Genomic DNA, 15,797 nt, shown 5'->3' on the forward strand with positions numbered 1-15,797 from the left:
AGTAGTCTGTCTTCTCCTGGCTTTGGCTTCCTGCACTCATTTACCCTCCTTGTACTTTTTATTCTCTTTAAGCTGTGCTTGGCAGTCTCCCCAGAAATCAGTCTGTTGTCCTGTTCTTGCCTGATGGCCTAGTGGTAAGGAGATGCACTGCCAATCCTGAAAGCACGTGGTTCGAATCTACCAGCTGCTCCACAGGAGAAAGATGAGCACTCTCCTTCCTATGCCATTAACTGCCTCTGAAAACCTGCTGGAGGATCAGCTGTGGGTTGGTTCTGACTTGATGGTACTTAGTGACAACAGACTTTGGAACAATCACTGTTAGTCCTTAGCTGAAACTCACTGTCGTTGAGTCAGGAGTGACTCCTAGTTGACCTTCTGTTGGGTTTTCAAAGAATAACAGGAGAGAAAGGCCCATCTTTCTTTTGTGGAGCTGCTGGTGCATTCAAACAGAGAGGCAGGACCAGCAGTGTACCTCCCTGTGGGCGAGGCCACCAGGGCTGCCATTAATCCCTGTGGTGCCCGTTTTTATCTTTTTACCTACCACGTACATATTTTTTTTTTTTTTAATAAAGCGAAGTGTGGTCTTATTCTCTACTCCCCTGCTTTGTAGAAATTCCACTCTGCTATTTTAGGGATCATCCTTTCATGCCCTTGTTTATTGATATATGCCTTCTTCTTGGTTTCTTTCTTTTGAACACAGGATTCTTCCTGAATTACCTCTTTATGGGATTGAAAAATGTTGGCATGGACACCAAGTTTAATCCCAGTATGTTCTTCCTAGAATTCTTGGTGGTGCCGCCCTCAAGGTAATGAATGCCCTTTAATGAACTTGTTTCACTTGAGAAAGCTTGACCAAGTTCTGAGTAATGACCTGTGGAGGGGAGCGGCGGGTTACCGGCACTGGGAAGCACTCCTGGGTGCTGCATTCTCTCCTGGGTCTCAGGATGTCCAGCTCCCATGTGACCTAAGTCTGAGAGGAATGTTAACTGTGTTTCGAGCGTTAGGAGTGTGAGTTGCTTGCTGCAGTGATGGTGGGAGGATGAAGACCATGACCTTCCCTCCCATTCAGTGGTCACTAACCTCATGTGTTTGCCTGCAGGTATCGCCCTGTCAATCGCCTGGGAGACCAGATGTTTACCAATGGCCAGACCGTGAACTTGCAGGCGGTCATGAAGGATGTGGTTCTGATCCGGAAGCTGCTGGCATTGATGGCCCAGGAGCAGACCCTGCCATGTGAGGTGACGGCTCCTCTTGCAGACGAGGTGAGCACTGTGTTGGAGCTGGTGGCATGTGCACTTGCCCATTTAGTTCTGACTTGGTGTGGTGTGTAGAACACTGTGTGTGCTGGGTGATGCTGTTGGGTTGTTCTGTGTAGCGGGCAGCACCTCTTGCAGGTGAGGTAAGGGCCGTCTTAGAGCTGATGGCACGTGCACATGTCCATTTAGTTCTGACTTGGTGTGGTGTGATATGATGTATAGAATACTGTGTGTACTGGCTGGTGCTGTGGGGGTGTTCTGCACAGCGGGCAGCACCTCTCGCAGGTGAGGTAAGGGCCGTCTTGGTGGCATGTGCACTCATCTATTTAGAACACTGTGTGTGCTGGCTGGTACTGTCAAGGGTGTTCTCTGCAGTGGGCAGCACCCTTAATGTGAACTGTGCATCTGGGGGCCCCTGCACCAGAGACCAGAGTTTGCTTCTCAACCAGGGTGCCTCAGGGGCAGTCTCCGTGCTTCGGGTGTTGTCACTGCTCACCTGCCAGTGCCTGTGATGCTGAGTAGGTTTCTTTAGCTCCTACATTAAGACAGACTAGGAGGACAGGCCTGCCAATCTGCATCCCTTAATTAGCCCATGAAAACCCTAATCACAGTGGTGTGATTGCATGGGTGTGGATTTTCCAGGTGTCTGGGCCCAGTACTGGCACCTACCTAGTTGGTATTTTAGGGGAGAGTGGGAGTAAAGTGTAAAAAGACTGAGGTCAGCCCCACAGTCTGGGTGACCTTCACTGAATAATTTCTGGGCTAGTCTGTGTGGTTTGTGTTGTTAACAGATATTTCTGGGTCCTACCCTCACAGGAGCATTGGCAGCTCTTTAAGGAACAGCCCAACTCTACCTCAGACAGCAGGGGTGTGATCTGGCATTGGAGCATGGATGGCAATGCTGTGGAGTGGAGAGTTCTCACAGTGGGAATGTCCCCTTGGGCCTCAGCTGTCTCCATTACAGAAATGGAACTGTATTCCATCTCCCATCCAGCAGGCATGTCCTGTGCCCAGAGGCTGCTGGGGGCCACACTTGGCCCACAGTGGATGTAGAGGCCTCAGAACGTGTGCTGAGATTACTGAAATCTGGAATGCTGTCTGGATGCAGATAGAAAGGCCTACAGGGCTGCTGTGAATCCTTGTTTCCTTGGCGGGAGCTGTTTGGGTTTTGGGCCATTGTGCTCGTGGTGCAGAATGTCTGCTGTGTGTAGGGTTGCCGTGAGGTCGACTCTGACAGCAGCAGCAGCAGCATTGGGCAGACCGCTTGCTGGGCCTTTCTCTGCCCAACCGTGTGGGCAGTTCCTGTGAACCAGGCTTACGAGCAGCAGCTGAGCTCAGCATCCAGTACTGAGCATTTTATTTTGGTATCCTTTGAAAATAGAGCAACCCTTCACCCAAAAAAGGAAAAAGCGCACACATTCTCTGCAGAAGCAACATCATTGTGATTCCCAAGTTCTTCCTGTTGAAGTCAGCACCGCCTTTCTCTCTGATAGGACTCTAGGGCATATATGCTCTTCACTGTCTCTTCCTTTGCCTCTCACCTTTCATTCCCATGGCAGCCCTCTGAGCCTCAGGACCTGGAGTGAGCCCCGAGGTGTTTTGGGCACTGGGTACACGGAGAAGCCAGAGAGCTGAGTTCCCACAGTGGACCCGTTCCCTGAGCCAGGTGACACAAGGAGCAGTGGCTGAGTAGGATGTTTCCCTGGCTGTATAGCAAATTCAGACTCATTGCTGTGGAATCAGTACCAACTCCATAGCTCATCCTACAGCAGCTTCTCAGAGGCTGTAAATCACACAAGAGGAGATAGCCCAGCCTGGCGTGGAGTGGCTGGTGGACTCATTAGCTTTTGGGCTGGCAGCACAACTCCTTACCCACTAGGCGTCAAGGATGCTGCCATCTCTCTGTGAGGCTCCTTCAGCAGAGGAGGGAGGGTCACCCAAGGAAATAACTCATTTGTGTGATGAAAGAAGACCTGTTTCTCAGGGTTAGAGACCCCTATTTCTCAGTACATCCTCACTCAGGACTCTTGTGGCATTCTCATTTAGTGGCTCTGCCACCTCACCTGATCCCCACCCAACACAATGTCCTTTCTCATCTGACCCATGCGGAGGACAGGACCCGCTGCCTCCCGTGTCCTCCTTGAGGGCCTGTGGTCAGTAAGTGGAGCTGTAAGGCAGCACAGGACTGGTTCTGGCTCCTGGACAGGAAGGGGAGGCAGGTCCTCCCCCTACAGGAACACAGTGAAGGACTAGCTAAATACTCCAGGGAGTCTTGAGGACCAGCTTGTAGCCTGGTTGAGCCCATTTAGGGACCTTAATTATGATATACACTATCATGTCAGATGGTTTTCCTTTCAGGAAATTATTCCACCTGCATTTTTATCAGTATCTTGGGTCAAGTTTTTGTAAAACTATAAATAAAGCTGAAATTTCTCCTGAGACTGGATTATCTGGGAGGATAACAAAGCTTTAGAACAGAACTGCTTGGTATAAACAGGATTTCCGGGGCTGCCTTAAGTATTAGGCACTTACAGCAGCTGCTTTAGGAGAGAACCTGCTTATAAATGGAATTTTTGAGTTCACTTTATCTCCAGGAAGGGACAGGCTGGAGAACATCTAGTGAGGGTTGAGAGTTTGTTGATGTTTAATTACATGATTATTTTATTATCACTTTGTCAAAGGTAGACTCCAGCCAGAATTAATTTCTTATGTGAGAAAGAAAATCAAATCCACATGCTTTCTCTGGTGATTTTCCCATCCTGTCCGTGTTCTGTGTCTCATCTTGGCAGGAAAAAGACTCCTCCACTGTTGTGGACCGCTCCTTTTTAAGCACTCTCCCAGGCCAGTCCCTCACAGACAAACTCTACAACATTTGGATCCGCCTTCAGAGCCACGTCAACATTGTCTTCGATAGCGAGATGGACAAGTTAATGATGGAAAAGTACCCTGGCATCAGGCAGGTGAGCATTGAGGCAACATCTAGGTCCAAGCTCAAGGAGTGGAAATAGAGAATGATGTGTGTAGTAGAACCCCCTCCCCCCTTTTAAAAATACTTAATATAGCTTCTCCTTCTTCCCCCCAATACAGATCCTAGAGAAGAAGGAGGGTCTATTCCGGAAACACATGATGGGCAAGCGAGTGGACTATGCGGCCCGCTCCGTCATCTGCCCAGACATGTACATCAACACCAACGAGATTGGCGTGCCCATGGTGTGTGAGGGCTGGGGTGGGAAATGTGGGGCAGGTGGTGGTGGCCGGAGGTGATGGTCCCTGCCTGTCACGGATGAGCCCTGTGGAGGGCACAGTGCACCTTGCCAGGCTATGCCCTATCAGGCCACTTCTACTACATCTCAGAGCATGGGAGAGCTGAACAAAGGGCATCCCTGGTCTCTGCCTGTGGATCGTCCTCTGCTCCTTGGCATTGTCTTTAAGCCGTAATAGTCCAGGTGACTACATAACAGGAGAAGAAACCAGAAAGGGGGATTTTGGCCTGCATGCCTTTTGACATCAGGAATGTGGTCCTGGGTGCCAGAGAGAGGAAGGGCCCGCTGCTCTCCAGCAAACCCAGTGGAGGGGAGTGCACGTGTCCCTCACTGCCCCTCTCTGGGGTGGACAGCTGGTCCATCGCTTGTTGGTGCTTCCTCAGCATCCACCTTCTTTTCTCCCCTCCAAGGGAAGCAGTGGGTGCTTGTTCATCTTGCACTCCCTGGGTAACTGGTTCACCCCGTCCGCTTATTGGTGCTTGTTGGGCAGCTGCCTCCTTTCACACTCTCCACCAGTTCAATTTGTGGAGCTCATCAGAGCAGCCCTCTATCTGTATCCTCCTTAATGGGCTTTGAGGTCAGTGATGTGCAGATGGTTTAATTCCCTCTGTGGAGTGCCTCCTTCCTTGGGGAAGTGTTATAATGAGCACAACTCAGCTGTTCTGGAACTGTTCGGCTGCCACCCGTGTGCATGCTGCCTATCTCCTGGGCGTGCTGCTTGGCCTTCTGGGCAAAGTTGGAGTGTACCTGGGGGACTGCTGTCTCCAGGAACCTTGAGATCGTTCTGGCCTAAAGTGAGGCCATGGGACAGCATGACTGTTGAGTCTGAGCCATTCCTCTCCAAAGCCCTGGAAAGAGAGCTTGTTTAGCACCGTCTCCGGACACAAGACTCTTGGCTTGTCAATCTGAACTCATTAATAATAGCTTGTCTTCTGGAAAGGACTGGAGTTACACTCAGCCCACTTCCTACCTGCCGAAGATCTCAACCATGGTTGATTTGGAAGAGATGGTAGTGGTTTGGGGCGGGGGGTGATGGGACTTATCTCTCCTGGAAAAAGCCTTCTAGAGGGGCCTTGAGGCCATGCAGTTCCTCAGCTCACCTAGGCTCTGCTCCGCCAAGTCTGAGTACAGAGCAGAGGAAACCACCTCTTGGTCCCTGTGAGTGTGCTCTTCCCGTATAACCTTGTTATAGCTGTTAAAATGGCTCGGGTAGAGGTGGAGGATAAGCTAGAGGTCAGCAGTGAACCCAAGAGACCAGTGACACTCCTGGTGCTCATGTTCCAGCAGGACCAATTACACATGCAACACAGATTGTCCGATGGTGGTAAAATACTCAGCAGGAAGTAGAGCAGGTGCTGGATGGACGGGGAGCCCCACTCCCTGGCCCTTAGGCCGTTGTGTCACTAATCCAAAGGCTAAGCTGCTCTGAGGGTTCAAAGCCATATTTCTCTTCAGGAGGAATATGGGCAGTCTCTTCTTGTATGATTAACAGCCTTTGGAAACTCGCTGGAAGGACAGCTTTGAGTGGGTTCTAGCCTGCCAGCGTTGAATTGGGTTGAATTGAAGGGGTGGAGAGCCCAGGGGTTGCCAGGAGAGACTTGTCCTAAAATGTCATCTGAGCAGAGACCAGGCAGAGTTCTGTATGGTTCTGCAGAGTTGGCTGTGCACTTGGGACTACCGAGGGCTGCATATTAGCATTACATCAATCAGGGCTCGTTTAACCAGAGAGCTCTGTTCTGCTGTTGAAGTACCCTCATTTTCTCACATATCGAGAGAGCAAATTGGTTTTGTCTTAAGTGCCACTTTAAGTGTGGTGTTTGTCGGAACTGTTGAGTTAGGATACCTGACACCATGTCTGGGCTCTGAGAAAGGGCTGGTGTCGACAGTGATGTCTGCTGGGGTGTGGGGTCGGCTGGGGGTGGTCCAGTGCAAAAAGCCCTGCTGTTTTTCTCTCAAGGACGGATGAAAAATAATTATGTTTTTATAATGGACTTAAAAATCTAATGTGAAACTTGTAACACTGAAGTGATCCTCCTCAGACTAACTGCCAGGGCAGGGAGTGTGTCTGGGGAAAACTGAGGACCACGTTGGTTCCTGAGCAGCTTGTGAGGAAGTCACCTGCCTGCTGGGACACACTTGGGGTCTGCACACCCTGAATTTTGACAGCCTTGCCTTGTTTCTAGGTGTTTGCCACAAAACTTACCTACCCTCAGCTAGTCACCCCTTGGAATGTCCAGGAGCTGAGACAGGCCGTCATCAATGGCCCCAATGTGCACCCGGGAGCCTCCATGGTCATCAATGAGGATGGTAGTCGCACTGCCCTCAGTACCACCGACATCACCCAGCGAGAAGCGGTAGCCAAACAGCTCCTCACTCCAGCCACAGGGACACTGAAGCCTCAAGGGACAAAAACTGTGAGTAGGGGGCAACTGGTTGGGCTCAGGAGGCTCCTTGCTGGGTTCTGTGGTGCTTTCCTTCTCTCCCAGCTGTAGCCTGAGCTCCAGCATTGGAGAGAGACCATAAGAGGGCTTTGTTTCGCTAGTCCACACAGCCCCATGCTGGACATGGGGTCTCAGCGGATGCCCTTGGGAAGCTCACCTGTGCTTCTGAGGAGTCCTGGAGGCTTAGTGCCTGAGTATTGGACTGCTTACCGAAAGGTCCACAGTTAATTTCTATCTGTAGTTCTGTGAGAGGGAGACAGGCAATCCCTCCTATATAGATTTACCACTTCAGAAACCTCGTGGAGGGTTCCTAGAAATAGATAGACTTGACGGCAGTTGACCATCTGTGGTCCTACACCAGGGAGACGTGCTGTTTTTATATAGCTGCTGAGAGCTGGCACCTCAGGCTGTGGTCAGCTGCAGCTGTGGAGCTGGTGACAAGAGCAGACTTCCCCTCCCCTGCCTGGGAGCTCAGAGAATGTGTTTGATCAAGCCCTCCAGGGGGTAGTGTGCAAAGAGTTTTGAGACGACCTGCTCTAAAGGAGGTGTGTACTGTGTCACATAGAACCACGAACACAGGCTTCACACTGTGCTCCAGGCCCAGGAGTTGTTTTTCTGTGTGAGTAATTCTGGGGCTTTCTCTTGGCCCAGCCAGGAAGAAGCCTATGATTGATAGCAGTTTGGGTGGGTGAGGGAGCCCACCCAGGCCTCAGTGCTCCTGTTTGGGTTGCCCACTGGCCCTGTGTTCTCCCTGCCGTGGACCATGTCACAGGTTTGTGACATGGGCCCCTCCAGGGTTTTGAGCCTGAGCCGCAGGTCTGAGCAGTTCTGCCCAGGAAGCTGAGGAAGTCAGACCTTGAAGGTCACCTTCAGCTGTGTGCTGTACAGAACCAGCGCCTGGGCAGATGCTCAGCGACCTCTGAGGTCTTCTCCCTGGGACAGGATCTAGGGGTGGGGAAGGGGAGACAGGGCTTCCCTGGGGAGCCAAAGCTCTACCTCTGTGCTTGGGGCTGCAGGCTGCCTGTCCACTGCTCGGGTTACAGCTGCGTGACAGTGTGATAGATGTGACAGCATAGATGTACTGTGGTCCCTACTTCTTTAGCTGAACAGGACTGGGAAGGGATTGGGGGCTTCCTCTCGTCTGTTTCTAGTCAGCTTTCTGATGCATCTTCATAAATGGGCAGCCCACCAACATGCTAGCCTTGGAGTACTTCATACTTTCCCAGCCTGTTACCTGCTGGAATTGAAAGGGGTTCATGGTTGGAGGGTATCGCCAAGTCTCCACACTTTGTCTAGACTGCTGCGGGAGGACCTTTCAGTAACGGAGGTGGTACTTACCTTCACACATTTGTTCTTAAAAAGATGCTGTTGCTTATGTTCATTCTTTAGGCATCCCAGTAGTCATTACAGTGGAGCATCAGATAATAAGCCTTAGGCCAGAGTTAGCTTGTGACAGGTCATCTGTCAGAGGGGCAAGGTTGAAGCCAGCAGTGTGTGAACAGTGGTTTATGTGAGAGCAACATGAGTTAAGGTTTTTATTCTCTTTACTTTTTTAGTGCTTTCTTTCCCCTCTCCCAAGAATGTCACCCTGTCCATCATTGCCGTTGATTATGACTTGTGATGGCCATCTGCCCGATTTTCAAGGCTGTGAATTGACAGGGAGATGGCCTGGCTTTCTCAGAGCCTTTTGGCCAGCCTAGCACACCACAGCTGCCTCCTCTAGAGCTCTGTTGCTTGTGTAGCTTCATTTAAACATTTGGACAATACTTTATAAAACTAATGTGTGTTATTAGATAGATAGAACATAGAGGAGACCCCCTGGACTTCCTCATCTGCCCAGGGCATTGTCCCAGGTGCTGCTTTGTGTTTTTAAAAATCCTTATTCTGCCAGTCTCCATGGGATCTAGATTTATTATTTTATTATTCTTTTTTTTTTTTATCTGTGTACCATCAAATCGGATCTGACTGGTACAGGAGGAAATTGTCCCACCTTTTTCAGCAGAGCATCTGGTGGATTTGAACTGTGCACCTCTGGGATTGCAGTGCAGCTTCTTGCCACTAGGTCACCAGAGCTCGCCTTATTTTATTATTCTATTAATTCAATTCTATTCTAAATTATACTATATTATATTGTATTGTATTATATTAATCATTGTATATATTGTGTATTATAATTACAGATACTATATAAAAAGGAACAAACAGATATGTTTTGGAAAAGGTGTAGCCAGAGGGCGCCTTAGAGGCAAAGATGGCAAAACTTGTCTTCATACTTTGGTCAAGTAGCTAGCTAGGCAAAGCTTGGAGAGGGACAGCATGCTTGGAAGGATGGAGGGTCAGCGAAGGAGAGGAAGACCTCAGTGAGATGAATTAACACAGTGACTTTAGCAGTGGGCTCGAATGTATCAGAGATGATGATGGTACAGGATAGGTCAGAGTTGTATTCAACTCAAAGGCACCTAACAACAACAGTTGTTGTTGTGTACCATTGAGTTGGAACCGACCCATAGCTGACCCTCCAGTGGGTTTTCAGAAACAGTAAATCACACAGGAGGAGATTATCCGTTCTTCTGTGGAACAGCTGGTAGATTCTAAGCTTGTGCCTTTGAGATTGCAGCGCAGTTTCTTACCATTCAGCTACCAGAGCCAATGGTACCAACAACAACAATAGTGTATGTTATTTTACCAGGAAATCGTTATTGCCATCACTTTTGGGCTTAAAAAGATTTAGCTCGATCTCTTTCCTTTTTTTTTTTTTTTTTTTTGATACTTTGTGGAGCAATAGAGTAGTATCACTTTCTTCAGTCATGTCCTCCCTTTGGGCTGGCTGGTGACTTCCCATTTTTGCCTCTGTAAACACACACACGAGCATATCTGTACATGTACTCCTGCACTGATGTTCTTTTCCTTCTGAAAAACTAAGGATGTGCATTCTGAATGTTTCAGTAATTATTTTTAGATTGTTTTGCCAGAGGACTGGCAATTTACTCTTCTTACTAATTTTCTAAGTACAGTAAAGTATTTCGGAGACCATTAAACTGGGCATCAGGAAGCCTATGTTCCAGGCCCAGGTCTGCTGTGTGAGTCTGTGCCCATTCTCGCTAAAACCTGGTGTTCAAATTTAGAGTAATGTTCTTGTGTGAGATGCCAGGGTAGGTGGTGAGTTCAAGTGTTGCCAACTTCTTTCACACCCCGGGGTTTGTGGTTTCTTGCAGGTATGTGGTCTTCAAAACAGGTATCCATATCTTCCAGTTAATTTTCTAAGGAGTTCAGTAACCTGGAAAGGCTTTGTGCTTAGAGACAGCTCATCTGCTTCTGGTGTTTAGGAGCCCAGAGCAGAGATGGGGTTGTACAGTACCAGAAAGAGGCGTGTAAGCTCTCAGGTTCAGAGGTCCTTCAGGGTTTGCTGTGGCCTGGACATTTTCCTTTTGTTTAATTGGGTAGAACTGAGGCAGACGGAGGGTGTCCGTGAAGGGCACCATGCTGACACTGACACCAAGCCCAGACTGCTCTCTGCTCTGCGTCCAGGTGTGCCGACACATCAGAAACGGGGACGTCCTCCTACTGAACCGACAGCCAACTCTGCACAGACCCTCCATCCAGGCCCACCGCGCACGGATCCTGCCTGAAGAGAAAGTCTTACGTCTGCACTACGCCAACTGCAAGGCCTACAATGCCGACTTTGATGGAGACGAGATGAATGCCCACTTTCCCCAGGGCGAGCTGGGCCGGGCCGAGGCCTACATCCTGGCTTGCACCGACCAGCAGTACCTGGTCCCCAAGGTAGGTCTCTGCTGAGTCATCCTGCATGTGGCATGAATGTTAGATCTGGTTGCTTGCCACCTTGGGGTCACAAGTGGGGCTGGGACCAGTCCTGGGAATGGGGAGGAGATGGGTCCTGGCTTCTCCTAGGAGGGATTTCAGCCCTGTGGCTACTTGGAAGCAGGTCTTGCTGCCTCATAAGTCAGGGAAAATGATAACAGCCATCCTACAGAGTCGTGGTGAGTGGTGTAAAGGATTTCGTCTTCCACCTGGGGCAGCATGAGAACCCTTTTCCTGTGCTTCTCAGCTGTGTCTCCCTTCCCCTCGTGTCAACTGTGCACCTGAAACTCATAGGCACTTGAAGATGTTGCCAAGTGTGCATATCTGGCTCAAATGGCAATAAGTGAGGGGCTTATTTGTTTGTTTTCCTGGTTAGCCTTGTAAAGTACACTTCCACTTGGTCAGTTTTTATGGTTTTAGTAGTGTTTGTATTCTACTCTTAATTAAAATATGAGGCAAATGGAGCTTTATACGTTTATGCTCCTTGTGAATTAATCGTCCTCCCATTTATTGTATCAATGCTATTGTATCATATTTTCAACAAAGCTTGAGACACAATTTCTTGATTTCTCCTCAGTTAGAACATTCTAGTCCCAGAACACCCTGTTCTCTAAGGATCCTGGCCAAGGATGTTGATTTGTAATGACATTTTGCTGGGATACTGAGCAGAGTAGAATGGCTGGCAATTTTCTGGGTTTTTTCCAGAGATGGTCTTTTTGATCCTAAGCAGGAATTAGGAAATTCAGACATATAAGTATATCTTTAGTAATTGCCTTACTCAGTATTTCAATCCAGAATTGATGGTTACTGCACTGAGAGCATTTTAGCTATTAAAGTAATTTTCTAGTCAGGGAAAAATCTGGATCGAGATAGGAGGAGGCACTTAATAGATCTGTACCTTGTAATTATGTTCTTTAAAGAAGGAAAACTCTCGGCCACCACAGACTCTGGGAAGAGCCAGCTGCGTAATACTGGTTTGGGGTTCCCTCAAGCGAAACAAGACCCTGGCTTTGGAAGCCGAGGTAGAGGATGGTCTTTCAGTTGTCTTGATTACACAGAGCTGTCAACAGGCAGGCTGGAGTGGGGGCCTCTTTCATCTGTGGCACCTTTTCAGCCGATCTGTAGTCCTTATCCTTGGCATTTACACGAAATCCATTGCCACGGTATTTAAACGCTTTGACAAGCATCCTTTTGTTGCCTTTGAGTTGGTGTGTGTGGTTAAATCCTTGGCATTTCTCCACGGCCTCGTTCACAAACTCTGGAAGCATAACCATGATGTTGGCAGGCATTTAACAGATCATCAGATGATGGCAATCTTTAGGTCCAAGACATGAATTTTTCTAAAGTTCCTGTAAACATTGAAAAGTTTACAAAAACTACTTTGTAAAGAAACATCTGTGTACTCAGCTATTTTTACTTTAGTGTGCCTTATGTTGCCATGAACACAGACTCAACAGATAAAGGTTGAAGAGCCCAGGGGTCAGAAAGGCTCTGAACATGCCAGATGAAATGAATGAACCCACCAGTTCTGGACCTTCTGCCCTGCTGCCATATAGTTCCAACTCAGCAGCTCTCCAGGGGGGTGCTAAGCCTGTCAGTCTTAACAGAGGAGACTGCTTGTCATTCATCAGCTGGTAGATTCAAACCATAGACCTTTTCATTAGCACTCAACATGCTACATGCTATCTGGAGCCGCTTGAGACTTTTTATCTAGGCCCTGGTTTTGGCTTCTGGTAAATAGTAATCTTGACTTGAGATCCCAGCGTGAACTATGTGTTGCATTGTGAAGAGAGATGGCCGTGGATATGTGTTCCTTTGGAAGTCCTGTCCATCTAGACCTCTTGGGTTCTAGCATCTTTGTGCTGCCTCATCCAGGTCACAGGTCACCTCTCAGGCCCCAGCTGTTGCTTCTCGTAGGAGCCCTGGGCCTGACAGTTTCTCCACCTGAGCCTTGTAGTCCTGCTCTCTGTTTTCCTTCATGGTGTTGAACATACTTTGCAATGTTGTATTTATCCATACCATGGTTTACTCTCTAGCTATAAAGTCATAAAGGACTCTAGTCATAAAGGACTTTGTCTGCCTGGTCCACTGGAGCCCACTGTCTCGGCATACAGTAGGCGCTCAATAAATATTTGTTGAATGGATGACTGATTTACAGGAGGACTGGGCCAGAAATGTGTGAAAAATACTAAAGCATAAAACCAGAGTATAAAAACAAGAACACAGCTAACATCAACCAGACAGAATTTGTGCATGAATGCCAAAAATATGCTAGTGTAACTAGAACCAGATGGGAGTAAGTAGAGATGGCTTGGAAAAGTGGATGTGTTTGAAGTGGTTTTAATATAGAGAAATAGTGAGGGAATGCCAGCAGGAAAGCTGATCAGGCCTTGGGCATGTGCTTCAGGCACCTCAGGCCAGCACTTATTGAGGGCGTGGGGTCTCCCAGCCCACTAGAACGTTGGACAACCTGTTAGAAGGTAGCTTTCCGAGCAGATGATCGGGGTTAGGGTTGGACTTAAGTTTAATTTTGTTCTTGTATTTGTTTTGGTTTGCAGGATGGACAGCCATTGGCAGGGTTGATCCAAGACCACATGGTCTCAGGGGCAAACATGACCATCCGGGGCTGCTTCTTCACCCGGGAGCAATACATGGAGCTGGTGTACCGAGGCCTCACAGACAAAGTGGGGCGGGTGAAGATCCTGCCCCCTGCCATCCTGAAGCCCTTCCCCCTGTGGACAGGAAAGCAGGTAATGCAAGGGAAACAGCCAGCCTGCAAAAGCTTTCTGAGACATCTCTCATCAAGCGGTAGTCTGACTTTGGACTTGTTCAAACTCCCTGGGTCTGGATGGCTTCAGGGACATGGCCAGTGGAAGCGGGGTGCGTAGCTTCTAGCCTTTGCCTCTCCGTAGACCTGGTGCCGTTATAGTTGTAAGCATGATGGTGGTGGTGGGCAGGAGTCAGGTGGTGGTAGAAATGATGTGTCTTAACAGCGGGCCCCCAGCTGAGAGTTTCAGAGACAGCGTCTTACTGAATCTTCACAGCCAGCCTGCAGTGCAGATAACAATGATTTTCAGTTAGCAGGAGAGAGTACTGAGGTGGAGAGAAGTTAAATTATATACCCCAGGATATAGGAGATGGAGTTGGAATAGAAACCCAGACTTTTCTAAGTCTTAGATTCTTTCTGTCAAAGAAACAAAATGATGGTGTAAGTCTATTAGATGGAATCCATTGAAATGTGTGCTGCTGTTGGCGGATCTTACTTGCAGACTCACTCCCTGGTTGGCTGTGTGCTCCTTGGTCTGTGGTCTTGGTTCTTCATTTATGAAACAAGAGTTCTGGTTCTTTAAGTCTATGGACCTGAGACGTCTCATTTTTCATTGTTAAACCAGCTTTTCCTTCCTGTTGTTTGTTGTTGAGTACCATCGAGTTGGAACCAACCCATAGTTAACCCTCCATTGGGTTTTCAGGGGTAGTTAATCTCATGAGAGGAGATTGCCCATTTTTCTTCCACAGAGCAGTTGGCGGATTCAAACCACGTGCCTTCTTCAGGACTGCAGCACAGATTATTTTTATTATCTTTTTTTCTATATTATTAAGTTCAGATTGGTAAAATTTTATTGCTGTTGTTACTGTGTACCATTAAGTTGGAACTGACTCATAGCTGTGGGTTTTCAGAGGCAGTTAATTGCACAGGTAGATTGCCCATTCTTCTCCTACAGAGCAATTGATAGACTTGAGCTGTGTGCCTTCAGGATTGCAGTGCAGCTTCTTGCCACTAGGCCACCCATTGTTGTTATGTGCCATTGAGTTGCTTGTGACTCATAGTGACCGTATGTACAACAGCCCTATATCCTGCCCTGTCCTGTGCCAGTCTGACATACCTACCCCCTTTACTACAGTCAGTGAGTCATTCCATCTCATTGAGAGTCTTCCTCTCTTGTGCTGTCCCTCCACCCTCCCAAGCATGATGTCCTTTTCCAAGGACTGGTCCCTCCTTACAACCTGCCCAAAGTATGTCAGATGAAGCTTCAGAATCCTTGCCTCCAAGGAGCAACCTGGTTCTTCGTTCTCTTAGATGAACCTGTTTGTTCTCCTAGCAGTCCATGGTTTATTCAGTACTCTTCTCCACCACAGCTCAAAGGCATCAGTTCTTCTTCATTCATCCCTATTCATTGTCCAGCTTTCCAGTGCATAGCAAATAATTGCAAAGACCATGGCCTGAATCAGGCACACCTTAGTCTCCAGACTAACATTGTTGCTCCTCAATACCTTGGAGAGGTCTCTGACATTAGACTTTCCCCATGCAATTTATCTTTTAATTTCCTGGCTGCTAGCCACCAGAGCTCCATAAAATTTCGTTAGATCATTAGAACTTTCTTTTTATGAGGGATACTAGTCTGTCGTTTTCTTTTTTGTAGTGTTTTTGCCTGCTTTTAATAACAGGATGATGCCAGCCTTACAGAATTGAGTAGGAAGTTCTTCATCTTCAGATTTCAGATAATATTTTATATAATTATAACATTCCTTAAATTCTTGGTAGAATTTACTAGAGAAGACATCTGCGTATGAAGTTTTTACTCTGGTGAGATTTCTAATGAAAATGTCTATTTTTAAAATAAATTTAGGGCTATTCAGATGATTCATTTCTTGGTTAAGTTTTAGTAGATTGTCTCAAGGAGTTTGTCCATTTATCAACATCAAGTTGTTCCTTATTAGGCTTTTTAATGTCTGTTAAGTCTGTATTGTTTTCACCAGACTTGTTACTTTGTGTTTTCTCTTTTTCATGATTAGTCTACCCAGTTGTTAGGTGCTGTCAAGTGTGACTCATAGTGACCCTATGTACAGCAGACCTGAATCCTGTCCTACACTTGAGCCCATTGTTGCAGTCACTGTGTCAGTCCATCTCATTAGAGGTCTTTCTCTCACCCTCCACCTTTCTAAGCATGATGTCCCTTCTAAGGAATGGTCTCTCCTAGCAATAGGCCAAAAATACATGAACCAAAGTCTTCGCA

The 15,797-nt window shown here is 47.8% G+C and overlaps 1 protein-coding gene across 1 annotated transcript in view; it reads left to right on the forward strand.

Annotated features, from left to right (window-relative positions):
* POLR1A (polymerase (RNA) I polypeptide A, 194kDa) overlaps positions 1-15,797 on the forward strand; it is a 57,518-nt gene that overhangs the window by 14,408 nt on the left and 27,313 nt on the right. Inside the window, exons 8-14 of the mRNA XM_006900368.1 lie at positions 701-806; positions 1,100-1,262; positions 4,046-4,216; positions 4,344-4,466; positions 6,703-6,933; positions 10,489-10,743; positions 13,341-13,532. Coding sequence (XP_006900430.1) covers positions 701-806; positions 1,100-1,262; positions 4,046-4,216; positions 4,344-4,466; positions 6,703-6,933; positions 10,489-10,743; positions 13,341-13,532 — 1,241 coding nt within the window. The remainder of the gene's footprint in view (positions 1-700; positions 807-1,099; positions 1,263-4,045; positions 4,217-4,343; positions 4,467-6,702; positions 6,934-10,488; positions 10,744-13,340; positions 13,533-15,797) is intronic.

This window comes from Elephantulus edwardii, unplaced genomic scaffold (assembly GCF_000299155.1).
Source record: "Elephantulus edwardii isolate Elephantulus edwardi_28Jun2011 unplaced genomic scaffold, EleEdw1.0 scaffold00283, whole genome shotgun sequence".
In the NCBI taxonomy this organism is placed as follows: Eukaryota; Metazoa; Chordata; class Mammalia; order Macroscelidea; family Macroscelididae; genus Elephantulus; species Elephantulus edwardii.